At 41.9% G+C, this 19,134-nt stretch overlaps 1 protein-coding gene across 9 annotated transcripts in view; it reads left to right on the top strand.

The window, feature by feature from the left end:
• The window catches only part of magi2a (membrane associated guanylate kinase, WW and PDZ domain containing 2a), a 246,271-nt gene that overhangs the window by 178,565 nt on the left and 48,572 nt on the right, over positions 1 to 19,134 (top strand). For all 9 annotated transcript variants that reach the window (XM_082168179.1, XM_082168181.1, XM_082168178.1 and 6 more), the window contains 2 exons: positions 206 to 388; positions 8,190 to 8,807. In XM_082168179.1, the coding sequence (XP_082024305.1) occupies positions 206 to 388; positions 8,190 to 8,807 (801 nt within the window). The remainder of the gene's footprint in view (positions 1 to 205; positions 389 to 8,189; positions 8,808 to 19,134) is intronic.

Raw genomic sequence — 19,134 nt, 5'->3', positions numbered from 1 at the left:
AAACAAGCCATCGTGTCCCACTCTGCTCTTGTATGTTTGGCTGTAAGCTGAGCGCTTGGCCTTCTACCCACAATTCCCCAGTGTGATGTGATCTGCTGCTTTTGATGGGTTTGGAGTGGCTTTTACAAAGTAACCCATTAATTTCTGGATATCTTTTGCTTGATTAATATCTCATGTTTCTATCTGCATTTCTTCGCCCTGGCAGAGAAGCCTCTGTTCACGCGGGACCCTACGCAGCTGAAGGGCAGCTTTCTGTCTACAGCCCTACAGAAAAGCAACATGGGATTTGGCTTCACTATCATCGGCGGTGACGAACCGGATGAGTTTCTACAGGTCAAAAGCGTCATACCGGACGGGCCTGCTGCACAAGATGGAAAAATGGCTACAGGTAAACACACACACACACACACACACACACACACTTGCAGGTCAGTGTTTGACCTGCACTAATGTGCTATTCTCACTCAAACAGAGCTCCCAGCTGGTCAGTCTCTCTCAATCACTGTTTGTGCCCACACTACTGACAAGGTTATGGTGTGAATTTGTCATTTTTTGGGGTTGATAGTGTGTTAGGGACATCCAGGGGTTAAATGCATTTACGGACAGTGTATTTATGGGCTTTGTGCATTATCCACAGCAGGGCATGTGTCCATTAATCACAGTGGGACTTTATAAACCCTGTACCTCCAGTCCAGCCTAGTGGAAGTGTGACTGGGGCAGCATTACTCACACACACACATTCATCAGCATTGAAATATATTGTACATTCAGAGGGACCCACAGTGCAGAGTTCAGAATATAGTCAATGCGTCTCCCATGATGACACTTTATTGTAATATTGTTGTTGGTAGTTGTGGAAATGATCCTCTCTGCTGCTTTCCTCTCCTTTCTGCTCCTCTCTTCCACCCTTCACGCTCCCTCTGGACTCCTTGTCCTACTTGTGCTGTTTCACAGTCACACACACACACACACACACAGCTTCAGGTCTACGCCAGTTTGAAATCTTCAATTCTGCTGTATTAAAGTAATCGGCGAGGAAACGTGTCCTGCGGTGGACATACATACAGTTCATAACCATCTCCAGTGTTGGGGAATGTATCTTTTGAAGACCCCATGTATCAAAATATGATTTTTTTGTTGTTGATTTTAGTCAATGTGTGTTAGCTTTGAGGCTAATCTGTTTGCTAATGTGCCTGTAAATGTTGATTAAAACACACCTTTAGCTGATTAAAATATTAATGACTCATCCTCCACTACACAGATCAGATCCAAGTCCAATCAGATGGTTTCTAGAATGAGAATGTCCCTCTAGCAAGTTGCAGCCGACTAGCTGGTAGCAAATTTTGGCACATTAAGCAATTTCAGATTATTCACACTAATTTATCAGTATTGCTCACTAATTATATTTTCTGAATTATCTTTACTAATATATTCTTGACTTGCATAACTGAAATTAAATATGATCATATAATTGTCAAATGTTAAGATAAGAAATTTCCATACATTTTTAAAAAAAAACTTGTGGCCATGAGAAAAGGAAGTTGTTGCCTCAACATTTAACTTCTTTTTTTTTTTTACATCGACAAAATTATCTTGTGGCCACAACATATTATCACAACAAAACTAAGTGAACAGAACCGGTCCGTTGCCATGCACCATAGATATTGAATATTTAATTGTGAATGGTCCTTTAGCATCATAACACTCACTTCAATCCTTAAAGCTACACTGTGTGATATTTTCCCCCATCTGGCGGTGAAATTGTATATGACTACCCAGTGAATATTAGTTTCCGTTCCTTTCAATTTCGAGGGCGTTTTAACTCCTACGGTGGTCGTATTATTCCAAGATTAACATGGCTTCCAGTTCGACTTCGTCCAATTGCGCCTTTAAAACTATCACCTGTGATCCGTCGCAGCACAGATTTATGTTACAAGGTAAACAATACTTTTTCACCATTGACGTGAGGAAAAGTAACGCAAGTTATACTAGAGGTCATTCTGGCGTTATGCACAACCATGCTATGGTTAGACAAGCAACTATAAAACTTCGAATTTACACAAATAGGCTGAATTACCTCTCGAGAGGAAAGCAGGCAACTTCGGCGTCCGTTTTAAAATCTTTGCTCCTCGAGCTCTTTCCATCTGGGAAAAGTTACTCCAGTATTGACTTTGGTCTTGCTGATTTGCCTGTCACATTGACGTTTTAATTCTCTCTTTCGCTTCCTTGGCGACTCTGCTACATTTCCTCGAAAACAGGCGTGATCCTCCATCAGCAATCTTTCAAATCTGCCGGCAGTCACGAGTAATCTCCCCCTCGCATTCGTCTCTGTGTCACTGAGTGTAAAGCGCGAAAGGCGAAGCTTGAATTTACAGGTATGTCCCTCTTTGGCTAATGTAGTTTCAAGATGGAGGGGCAACATGGCGACCAGCATTCGAACCCCTCACCCGTATGTACTTTCAATGGCAGATTATAAACTTACGAGAATACTTTATTACTTGAAAGAAGTAAATATACATTAATGAGCACAATTTTTTTTTGAAAGAACTAAGTGTTTTTTGCTAAGAATCAACTAAAAAAATTACACAGTGTAGCTTTAATAAACATGGATAATTACACTATTGAATATAACCTTAAGGAAATGTAAAAATGAATATTTATTTTTCTCACTGCACATTATAGGCATACAGACTTTCAGCATGTAAAATAATTGATTTAGGGTTTTATTTTCAATTTAGACAAAAATAATGTTGAAATTTAATATTGGCCATTGTTCCTTGACTTGAAAATAATTATTGGTTAAATCGTTATTGGTTTTTAATATACACCATTATACAAGAGTTACATTTCCAAACAATTAATGTGCTATTTTTCTATTCATTAGTGGTGTTTGCTAAGGCAAATCACACTATTAATATTACTCATATTTTTGATACTTACAAAATGTAATGTGATTATGGAACACATTGTGTTACTCCAACACTAACCACCACAATAATCTGTTTAACACCTCATCCACAAATTGGCGTTAATGTGACGTAAACATGACATGACACTCTCTCTCTCCTGTACTCCTGGCTAAGTGCTTCTTTGATAAATGCAGAGTTCTGGGATTTTCAGCGTGACATGCTTCACGTCCTGCCATCCACTCCCACTATAGATGCCTCTGCTGTGCTGATGTTTACTCTGCCCCTCACAGCTGTGCCTGAGTCCTCTCATAAAGAACTTAACTAGCAGATAATGAGTTGAATCAGGTGCACCAGTGTGCTGCTGAGGGACAGGAAGCACACAAGTCATATGCCTGCTGGAGGATCTCTGCATTTGATATTTAGAGCTTCATTTGTGTACGATGTCTTTTGTGTCTCAGCAGCGATGTTTAGGGGATTGTGTATTGATTGTGTTTGTTTAGAATGCCAGTCACAGAGCAGTGCTCCTTTGGGTTTCCATGCATGCACAGACATAAGATGTCTCAGACGCTGGCTCCCAAAACACCTCTTATGTTGTCTTGCTGTCATTAGTTTTACGCAGTCTCTTTAAAACAAGACTGTAGTTCAATTGCTCGGTTTATGTATGTTATATTATATAGACAATATTATATAGTAGTTCAGCTGCACAGTTTAATATATATACAGACCCTTTCCAAAAAATTTGAATATCATGAAAAAGTTGATTTATTTCCATAATTCCATTCAAAACGTTAAACTTCCATAGATTATAGATTCAGGGCCCACAACTTAAACGATTTCAAGTATTTAGTTGTTTATTTGTACATCATTTGGGCTTCCAGCTCATAAAACCCACGAAAACAGGATTTAAAAAAAATTGAATATTACATGAAATCACACAGTAATTACACAGTAATACCATGGTCATTGAACCAGGTTTTGGTTCTTTTGGCAGTGTGGGCAGGCGCAAATCCTGCTGGAAAATGAAGGAAGCATGAAGTGCTCTGAAAATGTCCTGGTAGACGGCTGCGTTGACTCTGGATTTAATAAAGCACAGTGGACCAAAGTCCTCTTTTCTGATGAGAGCAAATTTTGCATCTCATTTGGAAACCAAGGTCCCAGAGTCTGGAGGAAGAATGGAGAGGCACACAATCCAAGATGCTTGAAGTCCAGTGTGAAGTTTCCACAGTCTGTGTTGGTTTGGGGAGCCATGTCATCGGCTGGTGTTGGTCCACTGTGCTGTCCACTCAACGCAGCCGTCTACCAAGACATTTTCAGAGCACTTCATGCTTCCTTCAGCAGACAAGCTTCATGGAGATGCTGACTTCATTTTCCAGCAGGATTTGCACCTGCCCACACTGCCAAAAGAACCAAAACCTGGTTCAATGACCATGGTATTACTGTGTGATTTCATGTAATATTCAAATTTTTGGAAATCCTGTTTTCGTGGGTTTTATGAGCTGGAAGCCCAAATTATGTACAAATAAACAACTAAATGCTTGAAATTGTTTAAGCTGTGGGCCCTGAATCTATAATCTATGGAAGTTTAACGTTTTCAATGGAATTATGGAAATAAATCAACTTTTCCATGATATTCAAATTTTTTGGAAAGGGTCTGTATATATATATATATATATATATATATATATATATATATATATATATATATGCAGCTGAACTACTATATATAATATTGTCTATCTAGACACAGGGCCCTATCTTGCACCCAGCGCAATTGACTTTGTACACCGACGCATGCATCATTCCTATTTTGGACTTTTCCCTCCACAGGCGCACGTCGGTAAGTTGGGAAATGAACTTGCACTCCCGGGGGCGGTTCAGCGCAAAGAGGAGGCGTGTTCCGGCGCAAACGTTCCCTGGTGCTATTTTGCAGGTTTAGAAAACAATTCCGCCCCTGACCAGGAAAAACCTAGTCTAAAGTCAGTGGCGCACAACGCGCATGCACTTTGCTTATCTTATCTACACACAGACGCAGCAGTTCTCATTTTTAGAAAACCATACATTATTACAAGGAAAAATATTAACACACGAGGGAAATCATTGTTGTGTCCATGAAGATGTGAAAAAATAGGCATAAATCTAGCTTACACATTTACCCAAATTATTATACACCTGTTTAACCGAAGCTAATTTGGGTGTGTTTCTCCATCCCCAATGTAACTTCTCTGTCTTTTACGGCCCTGACTAGAACGTCGGTCTCCTCGGCTGTGAAGCGCTCCTGGCAAATCCGCCGTTATAATAGCAATCCGCCATGGAACAAGCACGCCTGCTCTTAAAGGGAATGTGAGATGTCGCGCTCTGATTGGTTTATTTCACGTTATGCCCAAACCACACCTATGAATAATGAAGCTACTTCAGACCAACCCATTTTAGATTTGCGTCGGGCGCAAGAGTCATTTATCCCGCCAGTATAATAGCAACAGCGCCCAAGACCCGCCCACAAAGTTTCAGATCGTTAAAATAGGGCCCACAGTGTTATATATTCATACATGATATTTGTAGATTTCTATATTGCTATTTTCAAATCTTTTTTTTTATATGAAAAGTTGAATACAAATATTAAGAGGAATTTCATGTCATAGAAGGATAATTATAAGTTTAATCAAAAAAAGTGTGGTTTCAACCTAAAAGGACATTTTTGCCTTGTAAAAATTTTAAATGTAAAAAACTGAAAATCTAGTTAAAAACACTCAAGGCATGTTTTCCACACTGCTTTTTACAACAGCAACAAAAAAGAAAATAAATAAATAATATTTAATCATTTTAATTTAAATGCCCCAATATAACAATAAGTAGCAATAAACCAAAAATATGTACTTATATAATAATTATTTTAAATGAAATATCTTAATAAATAAATATAATTAAATCTTTGAACACTTTTGAGTGATTAATGAATCATTTCATTCAATTAATTAAAACTGATTATATTATCTGATTCATTGAACATAATCAAACTTACTCTATATTTTTGCTATTAGTGTCAGATGCCCTATTAATACATCTCTATTTAAATGCTCTCATACAAGTCACTAAAAAGGTGATAGATATAAACCAGTCCTAGTTTGTCCTAACTTTTACAGGCTTTTATTACCCAGTGTCATCATACACAAGCATATTCTAAAGCAGAACAGCACAAGAATATGACCAAATGTTTCATGTTCTTTTTTAAGCTTTAATCTGGAAGCTGTTAAAAAATATACTTGATACTTAAGAGGTAAGTTTGAATTTTAAGTGGATGATAATGTTTTGTTTGTAGGAATGTAGTGATCTGGTTTGCCCTGTGGGGCTTTGGCCCAGATTGATGCTGACATAAAGTTAGGTGTGAAACAGTGAGGTCACACTGATATCATTTGCTCTCTAGAAGCATGTGAAATTATTGATTGGAACACCAGAGGCTCTAGGCAAATGTCGAACGTATTTACCGAGATTAATTAAAATTTCTGCACACAACAGTCAGTAGGGGACAAGCCTATCGATAGACGCGTACAGCCCTGCATGAAATGTCTCCAGGAAACCAGTAACACAACAGACACACTGTGTGAGACCTCGTGATCTTGTTTATCCCACAAATACATTCGCCACATTTGCTGGAATCATCTCATTTCCATAATAATTGCATTTCTAATTATTCATTCTTTGCCAGCATTGAAAGATGGAAGGAAAAGCCAAAATTAGGCATGAAAACATAAGTCCAACGTTGTCTAACGTTAAATCAAATGCTTTTCACAACACAAGCTCGATTTCACATTCCGGTCAAATTGAATGAGTGAAAAAGAGAAGTGAAGATCACACTTAAGGCTTGAAGCATAGCAACACTTTGGGGATTTGGGGGAGTATTGAGTAGGTCCCTTGAATTGTTCCTTCAAATTGGTGCGCTGTAATTGTCACAGTTACCATGGGAGACGACATGAATAAATATTGGATGACTAAAATCATTGCAATTTGGGGAAAGTTTTTCACCCCGATTAAAGAAACTATTCTTATTGGGGTTTTTTCGTTTTGTTTTCCCTTATAGCTCTGTTCCAAAACCAGTTTTGTTTACCATTTCTTTAGCTGTTTAGCCCTCGGATTCCTTTGGAACATTCTACACAGGCATCGAGCTACACAAATGGCATTTCTCATGTAAAGCACACAGGAGATTTGACTTCTCTAGTCCAAAAAAAAAAAAAAAAGATATTTAATGATAAATTGGAACCAATCCTGACCAGTTCTAATGAGATATTACCCCAAGAATGAAATTTTGTGTCTTTTTTTAAGGATAAACTAACATTCTGAGGGGAAAAATACACTGAAATAAAATTTAATTGGAACTTCAGTGTATCCAGTTGGATCTTATATCCAGTTAGATCATTCTTAAAGGGTTCATATTGAGGCCACTAGAATGAGTTCCAAATTATGATTATTATGAAACTCCATCAGCATTTCAGTTGTGTAGCCATAGTGAAGATTTATAGAGTTTGACTTTAGCACGTTGCTAAACTAATGACTTATCACTCTCATAAGCACAAAATCTACAGCACACACAAATAATAGAGCAGATAGTCAAAATAGATTGTTGACATTAGCATGTTGCTAAGCTAATAACTCTAATGCACTCCATTAGCACAAAAATACACAGCACACACCAATACTGGAGCAGAAAGTAAAAAATGATAGTTTGACATTAGCATATAGTTAAGCAATGACTTATCACTTTCATAAGCACAAAATAGGCTACACAACACAAACACATAATGGAGCGAACAGTCATAACTGATAGTTTGATATTAGTGTGTTGCTAAGCTAACGAATTAGCAATCTCATAAGCACAATACACCGCACAGACAAATAATAGAGCAGATAGGCTAGTCAACTGATAGTTTGACAGTAGCATGATGCTAAGCTAATGTCTAAACTGTCATAAGCACAAAAATGCACAAATAATCAACATATTATTTGTAATCAGATTGAAAAAAAAATTATCATTGCTTTTTTTGAATTGAATCAAACATTTTTTGACTCATATACCATCTTGGATGCATTGTGTCTCTGTGCTCATTGCAATGCGTTCTGGAAATGAGGTATCTTTTAAAGAAGCATAATTATTTTTAAGGTAACTATGCCCACCTTTTGGAACAGCCTTTGCTTCTGGGCTGTATACCATATCTGCCAACTAATATATGGCTAATATACAGCTAATATATGCTAATATATCTTTCTTTCTGTCTATCTGTTTTCCAGGAGACGTGATTGTCTACATTAATGACGTCTGCGTCCTGGGAACCACCCACGCTGATGTGGTGAAACTTTTCCAATCTGTGCCAATCGGACAAAGCGTAACCCTCGTCCTTTGCAGGGGTTACCCTCTTCCTTATGACCCGGAGGACGCAGCCAGCACCTTGCTGTCCCCCCTCGGCCTCATTGATCGCCCTCTGCTGGTCAACGGACAGAATAGCTACGACAGCTACATGGAGTACATCTCCCGCACCGCTCGCTTCATTGACCCCCCCCATACCACGTTGCCTCATCCCCACCCTGGAGACACCCACCTGGATGCCGGACCGCTGGAGGACAGCGTCTCAATGGCATCGTCAGGAGCGGCCGGTGGAGAGCTGCTAACAGTTACCATGGTGAAAGGTGCGGATGGGTTTGGATTCACCATAGCAGACAGTAATGGAGGACAGAGGGTGAAGCAGATTCTGGAGGCGCAGGGATGCCCGGGGCTGTGTGAGGGCGATCTGATTGTGGAAATTAACCAGCAACCCGCACTAACCCTGCCACACACGCAGGTGGTGGAGCTGCTAAAAGAGTGTCCTGTTGGGGCAGAGGCCACGTTGGTCGTACAGAGAGGAGGGGCAGGTAAGAAGGCTTATCTTTGTGGTGGTGTAGGTGGGTGTCTTGGGTTTTGTGTGTATTTTCGCGGCCTAACATTCGGAAAGGCCTCTTAATTGGTTGATTGGTCCATTTTGTCCTTTTTAGCAGTTTTATAATTCACTCTTCGGCTTTTTGAAAGCGCTGAGTCACACTGAAGAACGAGCTGTTTCTGGCATTGACCTTCACTGTGTGGAAAAGCACTATAGGGAAAAATAGAACCTGACACATAATTACAGTAGTGTACAAATATGCATACACCTTACCTCTGTGCTTAGTATATTAATATCCTGCCTTCTGTACAATTCTGTTACATAACATGCTTTCACAAACACACAGACCTAAAATTCACAAACCAGCACACTTAAAGATCCTATGAAATCAGTTCTGTCATGACAACTCTCGGGATATTGTTATGGTAATAGATATGGCAATGTTAATGTACAGTATTTGGTCTTGGCAGGAATAGATCTGCTACGCTGCTGCTGCAAAGCAAGTACCGAGATTTGCTACTGACAATAGATTCACAGTAGCCTGGATGCCAGCCAAACTTAGCCCAGCCATCAACATTTTTAGGTCGGGAAGTTCGGTCTGGACTTGATCCGTTGTGGAGCAACTATGCCCGAACCAAAGTTGTTCGGACCAATCAAATTGTCAGGGCGGGCTTTATACGATGATGGACAGATGATCAACAGTAACGTAATCATCCACGTCACCAACGAGCGCTTGGGTTGAATTTACAACAAAGATGACTGCCGCTGGAGAACTGAGATTTCACACTTACAAATAAGTCAGATAGAATAAATGCATATTTGGCGTGCTGTCCGAGGAGAGGGCTCGGGCTCGGTATTCGGCCCGAACCCAAAGTACTCCCCCGTATTCCAGGCTGTGGAAGAACAAGCCAAGAGTGAGTGGAGGGATGCTGAAAACTGTCAAGGAATGTTAGGTGAGTTGACAGAGTGAATATATATATATGCTTCCTCTCATGCTGATAGGGTAGACATGGTAATTGTTTGATGACAAGTTGATTGGATTGATTATTTGAACGTGCTCCTCTCGAACTTTGTTTATGAAACGTCATGTGTAGATTCCGCCATCGCGTCTGTTATAGAAGATATCGACAGCGCATTCATTTGAAAAGAGGAACAGAGAACCGCGATCAAGGCATTTGTCGATCGGAAAGATGAATGAAGAACATACTGTACGTCACTTACTCCGTTGCTCTGATTGGTTGTAGGTCTATCCAATTGAGTGCAGAGGCATTTTCCTTCCTGGTTCGATTGAAATAATATCCCCATAATCACAGCCCAATGGAGCAGTTTCAGACTCATATTCTGACTAGAATCTGAGTATGACGACGTCAGGCTAGATTCACAGATATTGCTGTGAGCATGTAAGATATGTAGATAATGATGTGATCGCTACCAAATGAGTTTAAGACCTATCAAGCTTTCAGCACGTCTGTTAGCTTTGAGGATAATCTATATGCTTGGCCTTATGGTGCGGTCACATTTAACATTGCTCGTCATAATTTTGTGAGCACAATCCTGTCATTTCAGTAGGCTCAGCATGGTGCTAAGCTAAAGACCTCTCATAAGCAAATTGGTCATGCAAATTTGCAGCACTGACCAATAGAAATCTGCTTGGTTTGAAATTGACTTTGGTGTGCTTTATAGATTGCTATGCTATGCTCTTGACAATAGAAAGTGGACCATTTTGCTCTCAAAATTTCGCATAAATTACACTTAAGTGATCGCACCTCAAAGGGATACTTTAGCATTTAGCATTAAGCTTTGTATCAGTAGAAAACCTGTAGTATTTTTGAATTACAGTGCCTCCCTCCCTCATATCCCCCTGAGACGAGAGATTTAAGTATTTTTTGTCTGGAAAAAAATCCTCCGATGACGCAAAAATCGTCATTTTGCGTCATCGGAGGATTTTTTGGCCAGAGGCTAGAAACTACAGCCAGTAGTAGGGGTTAGTTCCACATGTTTTCAACCCGCCCATAGAGGGAGGGATCTCACTCACAGAATGTACAAATAGTGTCAGCCATCTTTTTTTGGAAGCTAAGCTAACAGGCTCTTGTTCTGTGGAGAAAGCTGAGTATTAGGGGTTACCATCCACTTTTTCCCGGACATGTCCGGCCGTCGAGATCGTCCAAAATGTCCGGGATTCGGCTTTTGCTTTATACAGTCGCCATTCATTGTTTACATGCACATCTTTTGTTTCAATCTAACTGAATTCATTCCGATTGGTGAATCTGAATGTAGTGTTTATATGAACGCTAAACAAGTGATCGGTTGATGTGCGTTTTAGCATTGCTAAGAAAATTCCCGCTCCTCCGTGAGAGAGCCTACGAGACCGGTGCGTCTCACAGGTGTCGCTCATCAGTAATCACGCCACCGGCCTTGGGCCGTTCTCCCGCGCCCCTCAGCCTCCTCTTGCTCGCCACAGTAAACATAATGAATGGCGACTGTAGAACGCAAAAGCCTAATCCCGGACATTTTGAGTGATCTCGAAATCCCGGGCAGACTCGTCACGGAGACTCACGATAAAACGGCGTCTTTTAAGTTTCGAGTCAACTAGTTGCCTAGCCTAGTTGTTTAACTGCTCTCTTAGGCGTGGCTTGGGAGCATACAAACACATAATTTTTTTTTGGCTTTTCTCCAAATTCAAAAATAATTTCACATTTCTACATAAATCACCCATTTTAAATACACATTCATCTTTCCAGAGGTGAAGTATCCCTTTAAAGTTGACAAAATAAATTTTAGCAGATGTAGACCTTTAAAATGTACTGTCTTGAAGCTATGGTAAAATGGAGGAAAGGCTAAAAGCTATTGACACCTTGGATATGTTCCACCTTCAATCCAGGAAAGAAAACTGCAGTCGTCAAGCCATTTCATGGAGTCTTTAAAGTTAAACTGAATTCAAAATTGATCCCAAAACTGATGCCAAACAGCTATTTTAAGCTTCACGCGTGGCAATGTGCAGTGATGTGCTTTCCAGCACACAAGCACTCCCTACACTCACGAACACCGTGTCCCAGACACCTACACTGTCTTACATACAAATTATGGTTTGCTGGTTCAGTGTCTAGCTCTGAAGGTGCAGTGAATCAATACTGGTTATTTTGCAGTGCTGTTGATTATTGCTGGTGATAACTTGTTTCTCACCCGAGACTGATTTTAAATTTTCCCCAATTAATTAAGCAATTGATTACTTCAGCTATTCAATAAAAAAAGCCAGCTCTGAAGTCATTTTCTGTATATCACTGATTCTTGAGACCTGGGAGACCTGCCGTAGTTTTAAAATATATATGATAGTTTGACAATTTGGATGATAACTAGAATGTACATTTATTGAATTTTTTCCTTTTTTTAATTTAAAATAAATTATATACTTTATATAAAAAAATAAATACAATTTCATTAAATAATTTTTTCACTCACTTCCCCTAAAACAACTGTCCTCAGACCATAACTCTAATATTTCAAATATATACTTTTTCACTTTTTTTTGTTTGTTTTTTGTTTGTGAGATTTTTGTTTGTTTATTTCAAAAGATTGAGCTGAAAATCAATTTTGGTACCAGATAATATTAGTAAAGTATTTTTTGGAGTGAATTTAAGATCTGTAATTCATATAAAGTATTTGGCACAATAATATGTCACAGTGATATTGGTTGAAAGGTAAAAAAAAAACTAAAAAAAACATGCATACTGTATGTGAAAAAAATGGAAGCAAAATGTTGCACCCGAACATGATTAATTCAATGTAATTGCATGACTTTATTTATTTATTTATTAGTTCTAAAGCCTGTTTTGTTTCAAGAATCAGTGGTATGAGAGCAGCCTGTCCAGCATGTCAGAACCCAGAAAGCATATAATTTGAGCATTAATTGCAGTTGAAAGCACTCACCGTTGATTTTTTTTAAGCCTGTGGTTTTAGGCCGAAATTAATTGTGAGTCATTCATGTTAGGAAATGAAAAGGCAGCAAAAGCTGATCCACATGCACTGGTCTATACTGCAGAAAAGCAGCTCGTTCAATACGTTTTAGTATTCATTACAAAAGGAAAAAAAGTGCTTCAATGGCTTTAGCTCTAACTGACACCCTTACTGAGAACATATAAGCTCTTTTTAAAAGCTGCTTGAGTCAGAGTGATTTATGACCCGTAGCAATCAGAGTCTGATGTAACACATAGAGAAAGAAAGCGAGGGGACATATAGAATAAAGATTCAGGACAGAAAGAAAGAATAAAGATCTTAACTCTCAGAGACCCACTGTAGCAAAACTGCAACATTTGTTCAAAGCAATTAAATAATGTTGCACACTCCAAAATGCACAATAGCAACACATTTTGAATGAAAATATTTGGGAGAATCTCAAAACCTTTAAAGAAATGTTCAGGCCACATTTCAGCCCAATACCAAAAGGAAGAGAAAAAGAAAAAGAAGAATATTTTTGGGAATAAATAAAGTGTAATTTACTATTGCACTACAAGGTCCCATAGACATATTACAATTGGATATGTAAAATGAGTATAATTTTCTTGAATATAATGTCACAATTCGTCTTTGAGGGTTAATCATAAGAAAGTGGGAAAGAGGAGGTGAAGGAAATAGAGTGCTAGAGAGACATTTTGAGAGCTTATTTGATTTGAATGTCTCCTCTGTGTCAGTGTAGGTCAAAGGTTAACGAGAGAGACATTAAATCCTCGTTAAGCCCCAGTGATCAGTATGCTCGATTACAGCCTCTATGCGCTTTACATACAGTATGAAGAGCGAACGCACTCCAAAGCACACACTCTCATTAGTACACATGCATAATTAAGGTTAAGGACATTTTATGAACATTTAAATATGTATGAATATCATTGCATTATACTAACAAAATATCAATCAAAGATTTTGTTTTAAAGGATAGGATTTTTAAAGGAAAACATTTCATTAAACATTCCACAGTTTTAAGTGACAAATAATGATGGCATTATTCTGAGATTTTGGTTCGTATATAAGAAACCGTCTCGGGTTACGTATGTAACCCTCGTTCCCTGAGTAGGGAACGAGACGCTGCATCGATACTTGATACTTTGGGGAATGCCTTCGGCATGAAGCGTCTGAAGTCAACTATGGAACTATTCCAATCTTGATTGGTGCAACGTCACCCGTGACGTCGCATGTGACGGTGATCCGGAAGCTACAAAAGGGTCACAGGAACCAGGAAATGTTAGCTTCTAATTGGTCAAAGCAAGTCGTTCTCAGGGGCGCGAAAAGTGTGGCCGAGGGATGCAGCGTCTCGTTCCCTACTCAGGGAACGAGGGTTACATACGTAACCCGAGACGTTCCCTTTCGTAAAGGGAACTCCCGCTGCATCGATACTCGATACTTTGGGGAACGAATACCCACGCCGCCACACTGAGAGAAAATGCCCTGGTGTAAAGCATCTGGCACACTCACGGACGATAGAATGAGTAGAGGGCAGATCCAAACTAGCTTGTCATAAGATTTGGTGCAAGAAGGGGAGGTCTGGAGCCGGAGGCTCGACTGACCTCATGGATGGGAGCCCCAGACCGTAGAAAATATTAGATGAGAGGTGAAGGCAAAAGCGCACCTTGTACTTCAAATATAAGTGGTTTTAGATAACCAACTGTACTCTTAATAAAGGGAATAGCTCCTAACCCTTGATGCATAACTAGATGGACTGACTCCTCTCAGCCTAAGGCCTAATGTAGGAACCTCAAAGGCTACGACCTTGACCATCCGACACATGCGATGGAGGATGGAATACCCGAAGAATCTTAACATTGCCTACAGGTACCTCAGTACCGGGCAAAAATAACGTTGAGTGGCTCCCACGCTAGCAAGTAAGAGGGGGCAGCACCACCACTCTTCCAGGGAGTAAGACGAGCAGGAAGCAGACTCAATAGATTCTCCTATATATACTTATATATCTCAAATATATATTCGTATACCTCACCCACAGGACATGATGGGTGCCAGGGATAACCCATCAGCCTGATGCCAATAGGCTGGATGAAAAGGATTCATCCTCCAATCTACAGGAACATGGAGTTTCAGTGGGAACGTCCTTTCGAGAACACCCTTAGAGGCTTGCGGAGGGCACTGAGGCCGCCACAGAGGCCCTAAGCATGAACAGGAGATCCCGTTAGAGAGCGGGATGGAACACCAGTACTGAAGCCAGTGGGCAGTAATAAACTGGGTTCAATGCCCTCCCTAACTTAATTGTTTAGTTCCTAGTAGAGTGGGGTTCTAGTATGGATGTCCTGACCACCTCGGTGGAAAGGGCAACCTAATTATGGGTGGGACCCCCTCAGGGGCCAGACCCATAGTCTCCATTACTCTGGTCGGGGATGAAATAATGTACCATCAGCCTGAGACAGAAGATCTCTCCTAATAGGAATTTTCCATGGAGAACTCTCCAAGAGACTAATAAGGTCCGAAAACCAAATTCGGGCCTGCCAGTACGGAGCTACAAGGAGTAGTATCACTCCGTACCTCCTGACCCTTTCTAGAACCCCAGGGAGCAGAGCGATCGGGGGAAAAGTGTACAGATGTGACCTCGGCCACATCTGTACCATGGCATCCAAGCCCAAAGGAGCTGGATGTGAGAGAGAGTACCAGAGCGGGCAATGAGAGTTCTCATGATAAGCGAAACAGGTCAACCTCCGCCCGGCCAAACTCTCTCCATATAAGGTCAACCACTTCAGGGTGGAGCCGCCATTCCCCGGGCCTCAGCCCCTGCCTCGACAGGATGTCTGCTCCCATATTATCAACCCCAGGAATATAAATAGATCTGATGGAGAGAAATTTGTCCTGGGACCAAAGAAGAATTTGATGCGCCAGTCTACAAAGAGGGCGAGATCTCAATCCTCCCTTGGCAGTTGATATAAGAGACCACCGACCTATTGTCTGTCCTAACAAGAACATGATGGCCTCTGAGGTCTACAAGGAAGTGCCTCAGGGCAAAAATACGGCCAACATCTCCAAGCGATTAATATGCAATGTGAGATGATGGTCTTTCCAAGTACCTCGGGTGTAACGGCCCTCCATAACCGTACCCCAGCCCGTTAGGGACGCATCCGTGGTCAGAGTTTTTCTCTCACATGGTGCTCCCAAAACCGGGCCCTGAGACAGGAACCATGGTTTCTTCCATACGACAAGAGAACGAAGGCATCTGCGCGTAACTCTGATCGTACGAAAAGGGTTTCCCAGAGGACAAAAACCCTTGTTCCTGAGCCACCACTGCAAGGCCCTCATATGGAGCAGACCAAAGGGTACTACCGTGGAAGCTGCAGCCATAAGACCCAAAACTCCTTGAAAGTGTTTGACAGTGATAGCCTGGCCTAACCTAATACTCTTCAATGTGTTTAAGATAGTATTTATACGAGCAGGAGACAATTGTGCCCGCATCGTGACTAAGTCCCACTCTACTCCCAGGGACGTAGTCCTCTGAAGAGGAGTTAAGGAACTTTCCTTCACATTGAGTCTCAACCCCACACACCACAGATGACGCAAAACAACATCTCGATGTTGAATTGCTAGTTCTTTTCGACTGAGCCAAAATGAGCCAGTCATCTATAAGATACGGACCCCCTGAAGTCTCAATGGAGCAAGGGCCGTGTCCATACATTTAGTGAAGGTGCGAGGGGATAAGGCTAGGCCGACTGGAAGAGTCCAGAACTGATGCGCTTTTCCCCCCAAAAGCGGATCTCGGAAACTTCCTGTGATAGGGTTAGAAGGGAAAGAGGAGTTAAGGAGCTTGTGGATCTATCAAGACAGACCAGTCCTCGGAGCTGGTCTGACTGACAGTCGGTAACTTGAATCTGAACCCCCTCGGAGGTTGATCCAGTACCATGAGATCCAAAATAAGGCCTAACTCCCCCCCTCATAGGAACTATGAAGTGCCAGCTGTAGAACCCAGGCTCCCGTAACCATTTTTTCTCTTTTTCTTTTAGGAAGAGCCCACTTTGAGGTTTCCTGTGTTAAGAGGGACTAGACTTCCTGTTCCAAGAACCGACCCTGCTCGGGGCTGGCCGACATGTGAACCACCCTTAGTAGATAATATTTGTATATTAGCTCCACTGTAAGCAGGACCCCCTAGGATATATTTTGAAGACCCCTCGGGGTGTCTAAATATGCCATTATGGGGACCAGTCCCTCGAGACTGGCCTCGGCTATAAATTTCCAAATGGCTTCGGTGACCTGAAGCAGCTAACTGGCAGGAACTAACCGAAATATGCTCTCTACAGACCTCCTGAGAGGCGGCGAACTCGACAGGGCCGCAACGTCATCGGGCAGATACTGCGATTTGTGTTCGCTGGAAGCCGATGTGTCCCGAAGCGCCATCGGCGGCAGGAAGCAAACATCGATTTCCTAAGGGCTGCATAAGGGGGCGAGACTCCTGTACTCGCTCTCCTGGGGAATGCCCATAAGGGTCTGCGTGTTACGACAAGACCTCTTAGTTGAAGCCATCTTAGCCCGAGAGACAGTCCTCAGACCTGTCTTCGGTATGGAGTGCTTCGTGCGAGAATGTTTCTTCTGGCCCCAAGCCTTATACGGGGGGGCACGAGAGGAAACCTTCTCAAAATATGAGGAGCTGGCGGCTGTCCCATGAGGCTGCCCCCTGGCAGCAACCCCATGAGACCTGGACTGACAACTGGGGATAGCTGATTGTCGCTCTGCCTCCTGAAGCCTCTCGACAACGGATCTTGCCGCGTCGCCAAAGAGGCCGGAAGGTGAAAGGGGAGCATCGAGAAGGAAAGCCCTGTCTTTCTCCCCGATCCACAAGCGATTAAGCCATAAATGTCTCTCTGAGACGACTAGTGCTGCCATAGAACGGCCAATAGCACGGACCGTCTCTTTAATAATACGGAGAGATAAGTCAGCTACTCTATGAAATTCAGTAATACCATTGAGTGAGACCTCCCAGTTATCATCCACCTGCTTGAGGAGGTCAGCCAGATATGCCTGTAATAACCCCATTGTGTGTGGGCATGCACCGGCTCGACCCACCGCCATATATGCTTTCCCTAACAAATTCGATGTACGAGATTTGGAGGGAAGTATCTGAGCTATCAGGGGTGACGCAATGTCGGGGAGAAAATATTTCGCAAAATATTCCTCAACCCGAGCCATCACCTCATAACCATTTTCATTAGATTCCCTAATGGATGAGTAAATATATACATGGGGGGGAAATAATTGAGATGAAAATGGATTTTTCCACGATCTCGATACCTCAGTATGGAGATCAGTGAAAAAAGGGAAGGCTCTGACACGAAGATTGTGACTGGGTCTGCAGGAAGCGCTCATTCATTTTATTTTTCTTAGTCGCTTCCTGCTTATTATATGGCCATTTAACATTTAATTTAACCACTGCCCAGATTACAACCTCCAGCAACTCCTCACTAACGGGAATATGGGGTGGCGAATCCCCATATCCACGTGATTCAGTGTTGATAAATAATATCTAACTCCTCGGAGCCAGATAAATCAAACGCTGTGTCTTTAACACGGTCGGAAGAAGCCGCAGCGCGGGCTTCCGAACCGTGCGCGAGACCAGTGGAGCTGGTTAATAAACACTGAGAAAGGGTCGCAACCGTCTCAGTATTATATGCCAGCCCCACGTGCGAATCCCATGCATACAAGTAGCGCGCTGCCTCAACAGACGCGGGACCTGATGCACTGGAAACGCGAGCCTGATCTATTTGATCGAATCAAACGCTCTGTCTTTAACACGGTCGGAAGAAGCCGCAGCGCGGGCTTCCGAACCGTGCGCGAGACCAGTGGAGCTGGTTAATAAACACTGAGAAAGGGTCGCAACCGTCTCAGTATCATATGCCAGCCCCACGTGCGAATCCTATGCATACAAGCGGCGCGCTGCCTCAACAGACGCGGGACCTGATGCACTGGAAACCCGAGCCTGATCTAATTGATCGAACAAGCTCGAACGGGAGCGGAGCTTTTTCATTGAAAACAGTTTGCACAGACAGCGCCCTCGAGCACCGCCCGTGCATGCTCCACTCCCAGACAAACTACACAAAGCGAGTGTGCGTCACCCTCGCTTAAATAACGTGGGCAAGGGGACGCACACTGCCTGAATAGCTTCTCTTTTATTCACCATAAATAATACTCTTTTCACGGGACAGACAACACCAAATAGAACAGACAAGATGACATAGAGCGCTTGCTGAAGACCAGAAGCTAACATTTCCTGGTTCCTGTGACCCTTTTGTAGCTTCCGGATCACCGTCACATGCGACGTCACGGGTGACGTTGCACCAATCAAGATT

This window comes from Leuciscus leuciscus (genome assembly GCF_965113295.1).
Source record: "Leuciscus leuciscus genome assembly, chromosome: 4".
NCBI lineage: Eukaryota > Metazoa > Chordata > Actinopteri > Cypriniformes > Leuciscidae > Leuciscus > Leuciscus leuciscus.
Note: the sequence above shows the minus strand (reverse complement) of the source record. Positions and strands in the feature narration are given on the sequence as shown.